This window comes from Ascaphus truei, chromosome 2 (genome assembly GCF_040206685.1).
Source record: "Ascaphus truei isolate aAscTru1 chromosome 2, aAscTru1.hap1, whole genome shotgun sequence".
Taxonomy (NCBI): domain Eukaryota; kingdom Metazoa; phylum Chordata; class Amphibia; order Anura; family Ascaphidae; genus Ascaphus; species Ascaphus truei.
Window position 1 is genome coordinate 479,274,720 of NC_134484.1, and position 12,717 is coordinate 479,287,436.

The following is a 12,717-nucleotide window of genomic DNA, read 5'->3' on the forward strand; positions in this document are numbered from 1 at the left end:
ACCCTCGTCTCTCACATGCTGCTGATGTTACATGCAGAGTGGTATTGTGAAGAGAGATCTTGGAGAGAGAGAGGGCGTGATTAGAGTACAACTGTATTTATTGATCACTAATTCCGCCCCCTTTCTCCTCGTGGGTTCCTAACGCACAAAGAACTTTAGCCATGTCCGACTTCAGACTAGGCCTTGAAACCCTATACCTAAGCCAGCCTCCTCATCTGTTATGCATTAAACCTTCACTGGAATTCATCTCTTTAGCTTACATAGGAATTGTAAACCTCAAAACATATTCTCATTTAATTGTCTTGATATAAGTTCATTCATACATTTTAATAATAAACGGATTTCTAACATTGCCCAAAATATTGCCGTCATTTCAACCCATTGAAAACAAAATACTGAATAAAGACAAGTGAGGATGTAAGGGTAGTTACCACAAACAGGAAATGCATCTATTTCTTTCTTTATTGGGGTCAGATGTTCCTCCTCAGTGTCTGTCTCTTCTTTCTCTGACTTAATCTCTAAACTCTCCAGGACATCCACAGGGAAACCTGGCAACAAGAATAGGAAAATCCATCATGTAAAGCTGGGGGTGGGGGCACTTCGTTTGATTTCACTTCCTCTGATATTGGTATAATATAATACATATTATAAAGAAATGTATTACAAGCCCTTCTGGCAGAAATTTAAAAAGTTGAAGATATATTATCTTCTTAGCTGCTGATGATTCTATAAGAAAACAAGATTAGTTTGGGTGTTTGACTCACATAACTGCCAAATAATCAAATATTCCCTCCTTGCAGATTTCAAAGACACCAAAAAATCTTCTCTACTCACTTAACAAGTCTGGATCCATGCTGGGAGTGGGCAGTGCTGCTCTGGGAGGTGCTGGGAGTGGGCAGTGCTGCTCTGGAGGTGCTGGGAGTGGGCAGTGCTGTTCTGGAGGTGCTGGCAGTGGGCAGTGCTGCTCTGGAGGTGCTGGCAGTGGGCAGTGCTGCTCTGGAGGTGCTGGCAGTGGGCAGTGCTGCTCTGGAGGTGCTGGCAGGGGGCAGTGCTGCTCTGGAGGTGCTGGCAGGGGGCAGTGCTGCTCTGGAGGTGCTGGCAGGGGGCAGTGCTGCTCTGGAGGTGCTGGCAGGGGGCAGTGCTGCTCTGGAGGTGCTGGCAGTGGGCAGTGCTGCTCTGGAGGTGCTGGCAGTGGGCAGTGCTGCTCTGGAGGTGCTGGCAGGGGGCAGTGCTGCTCTGGAGGTGCTGGCAGGGGGCAGTGCTGCTCTGGAGGTGCTGGCAGGGGGCAGTGCTGCTCTGGAGGTGCTGGCAGCGGGCAGTGCTGCTCTGGAGGTGCTGGCAGGGAGCAGTATTACTCTGGAGGTGCTGGCAGGGAGCAGTATTACTCTGGAGGTGCTGGCAGTGGGCAGTGCTGCTCTGGAGGTGCTGGCAGGGGGCAGTGCTGCTCTGGAGGTGCTGGCAGGGGGCAGTGCTGCTCTGGAGGTGCTGGCAGGGGGCAGTGCTGCTCTGGAGGTGCTGACCGGAGGTTCCTTGATCTATATTTGTTGGATGACAGCTGTGTCTGTATAAAAGAGAAAACAGAATTGGAATTATCTGTTTTATTGGACAAATATACTGCATTTAGTATCGGCTTTCAAACCTAAGGATTATTATCCCCAAAAGGATTCGGAGAAGACAGGGGCAAAAAAAACCCAAAAAACAAACAAACACATAGGGTCCATCCTCAAACAGCGTAGTAAGCAAGGGGGGGGGGGGGGGTGGAGGGGCGAGCACACCAACAAAAGATGCAAAAAAAATAAGTTACTGCAAAAGGAATCCTCAAACAGGAACTACATTTCAAACACTGCAAAATACATCAATGGATCAGGATTGTGTCACAACATAACCATCTAGTAAAAAAACCCGTATAAAGAGAGTCTGAGATCAACAGGTAAAAGACCAGCAATGTCCTCTCAGTGTAACATAGTCACATACTGTACAGTTCTATAGTATGAATAAAAAGCAGATACAGAGAGACTTTGATAAATGCTCCCGATACCTTCTCAGGTCCAGCAGTTCTGCTCCATACTGACACAGTCTCCCTTTCCTATTTCATACGGAGAGAAGTGGGTAATGCAGAGGAAACAGTGCAGTAACTTCCCCTCATCTGTCCCCACTTCTCACCATATTAAATAGGGGGGGAGGGGGGGGGAATAATGGATCTCACCAGGATCTGAAAATGTACCAGATTCTAGAATATGATTTTGGGTGTTACTGGTTCTCTAACTTTGAACGTGCCTGAAACTTGCACAGAAAAACCTTGTCCTCTTAGGATCTCTCTTTCAGTCTCTAAGCTGTAAGGTGCAGTGAGCTTGAATAGTTGATGGGCCTGCGTGAGAAGGCCCTGAAGGCCACTGACATTTCTTTTAGCTCGGTGCACCAGCCTGTTCTTGGCCACTCTGGGGCAATGAGTATGGCATTTATACTGGCGGCTTGGATTTTCTGCAATGTCCTATGAATGCTGATGCCAGGTGGTCTCTGTGTCTGGAAAAGAAGTGATGGCATTTGGTATTGTGACCTGTTGCCATGAGGTCTATTGCTGGTTGTAACCATCTGCAAACAATGTGTTCACAAATTTCCTGACTGAGCGACCACTCTCGTGCATCATATTTCTGATCAGAAAGTCGGCTTGGACGCTCCTGTGACTTGCTATATGAATGGCTGTGATGGTTGGAATTTTTAACTCTGCCCATCTGAGAACCTTTGTGACTTCTCTTGCGGCTTTTACACTCCTTCTGCCTCCTTAGTGGTTTATGCATCAGATAAATAGAAAAAACAGTGGAATGGGTGATCAAGTACTGGATCACCAATAATGTAGGTGCTGAGAATTCAATGAATGGAAAGCTTCCATTAGAAATGTGAGTATGAGTCTTGAGGGGTGGATTTATTTACACCAACTCGTTGCCTTCAGAGAACAACTGTCCCTTGCCTTAGATATAATTTGATTCCTCACTCACCACAATCAATATATACATTTGTGAAATCATTACTATTGCCCCTTTTTTTTTCACTGTCTCTCCATTCATTGAATTCTCAACATACACTATACAGTAATGGTGATCCAGTACTTGAGCACCCATTCCACTGTTTTTTCTATTTATTATCTTGACATTCTTGTGGGAGTTGCCCGTACATTAAGGATCTTGTTATATGTATATATTTTTCTTTTACACCAGAGTGTGTGTCCTTTAATCACCTGGTCAGTCATGGAGAGTTTGTTCTGAGAATTTAATAAAATGGAACACAAGCATTTCGCAGGACTCCTCATCATCTTCAGTTTATGCTTTCAATTGTCGTGATGACACATTGAGAAAGAAAATAGCCCTTTGAGTCTTGATAATGTAGTAGACACTGATTCCAATGATACATTAGACTTGAGGATACACTTCAGAGACTGGAAAAATTGTTATTCGCAGCACAAGGATTTGGTGGGACATAGTAACCCTGGAAAATTACATCAAGTGCAAAAGTATCTCCCAGGGTAAATTTTTATTTTTTTTTACCAACTTTCGGCTTGCAAGTTACGGAATTCGAACAACAATGGATTTCCATCCTGAACAGTTGCTCCTTTAAAATGATGGAACTCATTGTCCAACAGAAAGTAAAAGAAAAAGAACCATTAGAAAAACAAATTAAAGAATTACAAACAAAACTGCAAAAATTCAAAAACATACAAGGGTTCAAGGACTTTGATCACATGCTGTCCAGGACCATAGAAATAATGGCCAAAAAACAGAATAAATACGATGGAGACCGGGATAGATTATGAAATGAAACAGATTTATAGCTGGCAAAGAATCAATTCTTTCTCGGATCGTCCATTCAAGGGATCTACAAGAAATTATTCATACAGATTAACTCCACGTAGGTCCATCTTGAAAGCCAGAGTGACCGACTACCATAGTGGGGACTCCGATGACTCCGATGTAGAGAACTCATCTCATTCAGTCTCCTTTAAAGACCCAGATGACCAATCCGGATACCAATCATGTGGTCCCCCTAAGCAGAAGAAAGGTGATGGGCGTTTAACATGGGGACATCAAGCAAAATCTGATTCAATGCTTGGGAAACAAAGTCCACCCAGCATCAGTACCTGCAACAGCAAAAAAAAATAAAAAAACCTTCCTGCTTTTCCAGAAAAACGCAGAGGAACCAGGAGAGGGAAGAGGAGCCGACGGGAATCAAACGGCCAACAAAAGAAAAAAGAACTTTTAGATTCTGTGAATAATGTAATCAATATTTCTGGAGTGGATTTGTCGGCCTCAGAGATCTCACTTCTCAATAAGGGTTTAAAATATGCACCTACTATGGGCTTCGATTTGTTTGGCACGGCAATCAATGTCCATAAAGTTGGACGTAAATTAACATTAAAACATGTTAATGATTTTTTCATCATATTGAGACAACCTTTGAGGAGATTTCGATGGGTGCTGTCAACACCGCACCAGTGCATGACATGGGGCCTGCTAATTCATCATCTGCTCCACTAGACCTCCGTTCCTTCCCAGAAAGTCTCTGTTCCTTCAGGGATTTTTGTGCCTTAAGGGACTTACAGTGATTAATTAGTGATAGGGAGCGCTGGCTGGGATTATCAGAGAGCCGGGGATTTATAGCAGACTAGTACCGGATAGCAGCCAGCAGTTACTAGGTGTTATTAACCTGTTATCTCCCTTCTGCAGCCTCAGTGATTATATGGAGCTGGCTGTGCTACACATACAGTGTCCATACATTTATACACACTAACACAATCACTAGTCACAGCGACAAAGAACTATTACACATGAGTTAAATCAGAAACAACCGTATCAATGTTAAAATAAAGGACAATACATTAAATAATATATAAACCCATCTATAAATCTATATGTAACCACTCTGTTATTTACCTCAGATTAACCCCTACTGCAGAGGCGGGGGCCTGAGCGCTCCTCCCCATTATACGTGTGCGTTCTCACTAGCTGAGCACGTGGCCAAAGGTCAGACAATAGGACCCGACCCCGGGCTATGAGTAACCAAAACAGTATTTATATCCAACCCCTATACCCCCAGCTATATATACACCCTGTGCGAGGCCCATATACATACAGTCACAATACTGGTAATAACCCCTATACCCCCAGCTATATATACACCCTGTGCCCCTCTGTGCGAGGCCCATATACATACAGTCACAATACTGGTAATAACCCCTATACCCCCAGCTATATATACACCCTGTGCCCCTCTGTGCGAGGCCCATATACATACAGTCACAATACTGGTAATAACCCCTATACCCCCAGCTATATATACACCCTGCGCCCCTCTGTGCGAGGCCCATATACATACAGTCACAATACTGGTAATAACCCCTATACCCCCAGCTATATATACACCCTGTGCCTCTCTGTGCGAGGCCCATATACATACAATCACAATACTGGTAATAACCCCTATACCCCCAGCTATATATACACCCTGTGCCTCTCTGTGCGAGGCCCATATACATACAATCACAATACTGGTAATAACCCCTATACCCCCAGCTATATATACACCCTGTGCCCCTCTGTGCGAGGCCCATATACATAGTCACAATACTGGTAATAACCCCTATACCCCCAGCTATATATACACCCTGTGCCCCTCTGTGCGAGGCCCATATACATACAATCACAATACTGGTAATAACACCTATACCCCCAGCTATATATACACACCCTGTGCCCCTCTGTGCGAGGCCCATATACATACAATCACAATACTGGTAATAACCCCCATACCCCCAGCTATATATACACACTGTGCCCCTCTGTGCGAGACCCATATACATACACTCACAATACTGGTAATAACCCCTATACCCCAGCTATATATACACCCTGTGCCCCTCTGTGCGAGGCCCATATACATACAGTCACAATACTGGTAATGCGCTGCACAGCTGTGTGCCAATGTGTCTCATAGCCCCCCCCCCCATGTTATAAGGGGCCCGTGTGTACAGGAGGGGCCCGCACACACGCTGCAGCCCTTATACTCAGCGTTATACTGCAGCAGCCTGTCTCTGTGGCACACACGCTGCAGCCCTTATACTCAGCATTATACTGCAGCAGCCTGTCTCTGTGGCACACGCGCTGCAGCCCTTATACTCAGCGTTATACTGCAGCAGCCCGTCTCTGTGGCACACACGCTGCAGCCCTTATACTCAGCGTTATACTGCAGCAGCCTGTCTCTGTGGCACACACGCTGCAGCCCTTATACTCAGCGTTACACTGCAGCAGCCTGTCTCTGTGGCCCACACGCTGCAGCTCTTATACTCAGCGTTATACTGCAGCAGCCTGTCTCTGTGGCACACACGCTGCAGCTCTTATACTCAGCGTTATACTGCAGCAGCCTGTCTCTGTGGCACACACGCTGCAGCCCTTATACTCAGCGTTATACTGCAGCAGCCTGTCTCTGTGGCGCACACGCTACAGCCCTTATACTCAGCGTTATACTGCAGCAGCCTGTCTCTGTGGCACACACGCTGCAGCCCTTATACTCAGCGTTATACTGCAGCAGCCTGTCTCTGTGGCACACACGCTGCAGCCCTTATACTCAGCGTTATACTGCAGCAGCCTGTCTCTGTGGCACACACGCTGCAGCTCTTATACTCAGCGTTATACTGCAGCAGCCTGTCTCTGTGGCGCACACGCTGCAGCTCTTATACTCAGCGTTATACTGCAGCAGCCCGTCTCTGTGGCACACACGCTGCAGCTCTTATACTCAGCGTTATACTGCAGCAGCCTGTCTCTGTGGCACACACGCTGCAGCCCTTATACTCAGTGTTATACTGCAGCAGCCTGTCTCTGTGGCACACACGCTGCAGCTCTTATACTCAGCGTTATACTGCAGCAGCCTGTCTCTGTGGCACACACGCTGCAGCTCTTATACTCAGCGTTATACTGCAGCAGCCCGTCTCTGTGGCACACACGCTGCAGCTCTTATACTCAGCGTTATACTGCAGCAGCCTGTCTCTGTGGCACACACGCTGCAGCCCTTATACTCAGCGTTATACTGCAGCAGCCCGTCTCTGTGGCACACACGCTGCAGACCTTACAGCCCTTATACTCAGCGTTATACTGCAGCAGCCTGTCTCTGTGGCACACACGCTGCGGCCCTTATACTCAGCGTTATACTGCAGCAGCCTGTCTCTGTGGCACACACGCTGCGGCCCTTATACTCAGCGTTATACTGCAGCAGCCTGTCTCTGTGGCACACACGCTGCAGCTCTTATACTCAGCGTTATACTGCAGCAGCCTGTCTCTGTGGCACACACGCTGCAGCCCTTATACTCAGCGTTATACTGCAGCAGCCTGTCTCTGTGGCACACGCGCTGCAGCCCTTATACTCAGCGTTATACTGCAGCAGCCTGTGTCTGTGGCACACACGCTGCAGCCCTTATACTCAGCGTTATACTGCAGCAGCCTGTCTCTGTGGCACACACGCTGCAGCCCTTATACTCAGCGTTATACTGCAGCAGCCTGTCTCTGTGGCACACACGCTGCAGCTCTTATACTCAGCGTTATACTGCAGCAGCCTGTCTCTGTGGCACACACGCTGCAGCCCTTATACTCAGCGTTATACTGCAGCAGCCTGTCTCTGTGGCACACACGCTGCAGCTCTTATACTCAGCGTTATACTGCAGCAGCCTGTCTCTGTGGCACACGCGCTGCAGCTCTTATACTCAGCGTTATACTGCAGCAGCCGGTCTGTGGCACACACGCTGCAGCCCTTCTACTCAGCGTTATACTGCAGCAGCCTGTCTCTGTGGCACACACGCTGCAGCTCTTATACTCAGCGTTATACTGCAGCAGCCTGTCTCTGTGGCACACACGCTGCAGCCCTTATACTCAGCGTTATACTGCAGCAGCCTGTCTCTGTGGCGCACACGCTGCAGCTCTTATACTCAGCGTTATACTGCAGCAGCCTGTCTCTGTGGCACACACGCTGCAGCCCTTATACTCAGCGTTATAGTGCAGCAGCCTGTCTCTGTGGCACACACGCTGCAGCTCTTATACTCAGCGTTATACTGCAGCAGCCTGTCTCTGTGGCACACACGCTGCAGCTCTTATACTCAGCGTTATACTGCAGCAGCCTGTCTCTGTGGCACACGCTGCAGCCCTTATACTCAGCGTTATACTGCAGCAGCCTGTCTGTGGCACACACGCTGCAGCCCTTATACTCAGCGTTATACTGCAGCAGCCCGTCTCTGTGGCACACACGCTGCAGCCCTTATACTCAGCGTTATACTGCAGCAGCCCGTCTCTGTGGCACACACGCTGCAGCCCTTATTACTCAGCGTTATACTGCAGCAGCCTGTCTCTGTGGCACACACGCTGCCGCTCTTATACTCAGCGTTATACTGCAGCAGCCTGTCTCTGTGGCACACGCGCTGCAGCCCTTATACTCAGCGTTATACTGCAGCAGCCTGTGTCTGTGGCACACACGCTGCAGCCCTTATACTCAGCGTTATACTGCAGCAGCCTGTCTCTGTGGCACACACGCTGCAGCCCTTATACTCAGCGTTATACTGCAGCAGCCTGTCTCTGTGGCACACACGCTGCAGCTCTTATACTCAGCGTTATACTGCAGCAGCCTGTCTCTGTGGCACACACGCTGCAGCCCTTATACTCAGCGTTATACTGCAGCAGCCTGTCTCTGTGGCACACACGCTGCAGCTCTTATACTCAGCGTTATACTGCAGCAGCCTGTCTCTGTGGCACACGCGCTGCAGCTCTTATACTCAGCGTTATACTGCAGCAGCCTGTCTGTGGCACACACGCTGCAGCCCTTCTACTCAGCGTTATACTGCAGCAGCCTGTCTCTGTGGCACACACGCTGCAGCTCTTCTACTCAGCGTTATACTGCAGCAGCCTGTCTCTGTGGCACACGCGCTGCAGCTCTTATACTCAGCGTTATACTGCAGCAGCCTGTCTGTGGCACACACGCTGCAGCCCTTAAACTCAGCGTTATACTGCAGCAGCCTGTCTCTGTGGCACACGCGCTGCAGCTCTTATACTCAGCGTTATACTGCAGCAGCCTGTCTCTGTGGCACACACGCTGCAGCCCTTAAACTCAGCGTTATACTGCAGCCTGTCTGTAGCACACGCTGCAGCTCTTATACTCAGCGTTATACTGCAGCAGCCTGTCTCTGTGGCACACACGCTGCAGCCCTTATACTCAGCGTTATACTGCAGCAGCCTGTCTCTGTGGCGCACACGCTGCAGCCCTTATACTCAGCGTTATACTGCAGCAGCCTGTCTCTGTGGCACACACGCTGCAGCCCTTATACTCAGCGTTATACTGCAGCAGCCTGTCTCTGTGGCACACACGCTGCAGCTCTTATACTCAGCGTTATACTGCAGCAGCCTGTCTCTGTGGCACACACGCTGCAGCCCTTATACTCAGCGTTATACTGCAGCAGCCTGTCTCTGTGGCGCACACGCTGCAGCTCTTATACTCAGCGTTATACTGCAGCAGCCTGTCTCTGTGGCACACACGCTGCAGCCCTTATACTCAGCGTTATAGTGCAGCAGCCTGTCTCTGTGGCACACACGCTGCAGCTCTTATACTCAGCGTTATACTGCAGCAGCCTGTCTCTGTGGCACACACGCTGCAGCTCTTATACTCAGCGTTATACTGCAGCAGCCTGTCTCTGTGGCACACGCTGCAGCCCTTATACTCAGCGTTATACTGCAGCAGCCTGTCTGTGGCACACACGCTGCAGCCCTTATACTCAGCGTTATACTGCAGCAGCCCGTCTCTGTGGCACACACGCTGCAGCCCTTATACTCAGCGTTATACTGCAGCAGCCCGTCTCTGTGGCACACACGCTGCAGCCCTTATTACTCAGCGTTATACTGCAGCAGCCTGTCTCTGTGGCACAGACGCTGCCGCTCTTATACTCAGCGTTATACTGCAGCAGCCTGGCTCTGTGGCACACGCGCTGCAGCCCTTATACTCAGCGTTATACTGCAGCAGCCTGTGTCTGTGGCACACACGCTGCAGCCCTTATACTCAGCGTTATACTGCAGCAGCCTGTCTCTGTGGCACACACGCTGCAGCCCTTATACTCAGCGTTATACTGCAGCAGCCTGTCTCTGTGGCACACACGCTGCAGCTCTTATACTCAGCGTTATACTGCAGCAGCCTGTCTCTGTGGCACACACGCTGCAGCCCTTATACTCAGCGTTATACTGCAGCAGCCTGTCTCTGTGGCACACACGCTGCAGCTCTTATACTCAGCGTTATACTGCAGCAGCCTGTCTCTGTGGCACACGCGCTGCAGCTCTTATACTCAGCGTTATACTGCAGCAGCCTGTCTGTGGCACACACGCTGCAGCCCTTATACTCAGCGTTATACTGCAGCAGCCTGTCTCTGTGGCACACACGCTGCAGCTCTTATACTCAGCGTTATACTGCAGCAGCCTGTCTCTGTGGCACACACGCTGCAGCCCTTATACTCAGCGTTATACTGCAGCAGCCTGTCTCTGTGGCACACACGCTGCAGCCCTTATAGTCAGCGTTATACTGCAGCAGCCTGTCTCTGTGGCACACACGCTGCAGCCCTTATACTCAGAGTTATACTGCAGCAGCCTGTCTCTGTGGCACACGCGCTGCAGCCCTTATACTCAGCGTTATACGGCAGCAGCCTGTCTCTGTGGCACACGCGCTGCAGCCCTTATACTCAGCGTTATACTGCAGCAGCCTGTCTCTGTGGCGCACACGCTGCAGCCCTTATACTCAGCGTTATACTGCAGCAGCCTGTCTCTGTGGCACACACGCTGCAGCTCTTATACTCAGCGTTATACTGCAGCAGCCTGTCTCTGTGGCACACACGCTGCAGCCCTTATACTCAGCGTTATACTGCAGCAGCCTGTCTCTGTGGCACACACGCTGCAGCCCTTATACTCAGCGTTATACTGCAGCAGCCTGTCTCTGTGGCGCACGCGCTGCAGCTCTTATACTCAGCGTTATACTGCAGCAGCCTGTCTCTGTGGCACACACGCTGCAGCCCTTATACTCAGCGTTATACTGCAGCAGCCTGTCTCTGTGGCGCACGCGCTGCAGCCCTTATACTCAGCGTTATACTGCAGCAGCCTGTCTCTGTGGCACACACGCTGCAGCTCTTATACTCAGCGTTATACTGCAGCAGCCTGTCTCTGTGGCACACACGCTGCAGCCCTTATACTCAGCGTTATACTGCAGCAGCCTGTCTCTGTGGCACACACGCTGCAGCCCTTATACTCAGCGTTATACTGCAGCAGCCTGTCTCTGTGGCACACACGCTGCAGCCCTTATACTCAGCGTTATACTGCAGCAGCCTGTCTCTGTGGCACACACGCTGCAGCCCTTATACTCAGCGTTATACTGCAGCAGCCTGTCTCTGTGGCACACACGCTGCAGCTTTTATACTCAGCGTTATACTGCAGCAGCCTGTCTCTGTGGCACACACGCTGCAGCCCTTATACTCAGCGTTATACTGCAGCAGCCTGTCTCTGTGGCACACACGCTGCAGCCCTTATACTCAGCGTTATACTGCAGCAGCCTGTCTCTGTGGCGCACGCGCTGCAGCTCTTATACTCAGCGTTATACTGCAGCAGCCTGTCTCTGTGGCGCACACACTGCAGCTCTTATACTCAGCGTTATACTGCAGCAGCCTGTCTCTGTGGCACACACGCTGCAGCTCTTATACTCAGCGTTATACTGCAGCAGCCTGTCTCTGTGGCACACGCTGCAGCCCTTATACTCAGCGTCATACTGCAGCAGCCTGTCTCTGTGGCACACACGCTGCAGCCCTTATACTCAGCGTTATACTGCAGCAGCCTGTCTCTGTGGCACACACGCTGCAGCTCTTATACTCAGCGTTATACTGCAGCAGCCTGTCTCTGTGGCACACACGCTGCAGCTCTTACACTCAGCGTTATACTGCAGCAGCCTGTCTCTGTGGCACACGCTGCAGCCCTTATACTCAGCGTTATACTGCAGCAGCCTGTCTGTGGCACACACGCTGCAGCCCTTATACTCAGCGTTATACTGCAGCAGCCCGTCTCTGTGGCACACACGCTGCAGCCCTTATACTCAGCGTTATACTGCAGCAGCCCGTCTCTGTGGCACACACGCTGCAGCCCTTATTACTCAGCGTTATACTGCAGCAGCCTGTCTCTGTGGCACACACGCTGCCGCTCTTATACTCAGCGTTATACTGCAGCAGCCTGTCTCTGTGGCACACGCGCTGCAGCCCTTATACTCAGCGTTATACTGCAGCAGCCTGTGTCTGTGGCACACACGCTGCAGCCCTTATACTCAGCGTTATACTGCAGCAGCCTGTCTCTGTGGCACACACGCTGCAGCCCTTATACTCAGCGTTATACTGCAGCAGCCTGTCTCTGTGGCACACACGCTGCAGCCCTTATACTCAGCGTTATACTGCAGCAGCCTGTCTCTGTGGCACACACGCTGCAGCTCTTATACTCAGCGTTATACTGCAGCAGCCTGTCTCTGTGGCACACGCGCTGCAGCTCTTATACTCAGCGTTATACTGCAGCAGCCGGTCTGTGGCACACACGCTGCAGCCCTTCTACTCAGCGTTATACTGCAGCAGCCTGTCTCTGTGGCACACACGATGCAGCTCTTATACTCAGCGTTATACTGCAG

At 50.2% G+C, this 12,717-nt stretch overlaps 1 protein-coding gene across 1 annotated transcript in view; it reads right to left on the reverse strand.

Annotated features, from left to right (window-relative positions):
• The window catches only part of LOC142488419 (uncharacterized), a 337,058-nt gene that overhangs the window by 176,887 nt on the left and 147,454 nt on the right, over positions 1-12,717 (reverse strand). Inside the window, exon 2 of the mRNA XM_075588924.1 lies at positions 432-548. Within this exon, the coding sequence (XP_075445039.1) occupies positions 432-548 (117 nt within the window). The remainder of the gene's footprint in view (positions 1-431; positions 549-12,717) is intronic.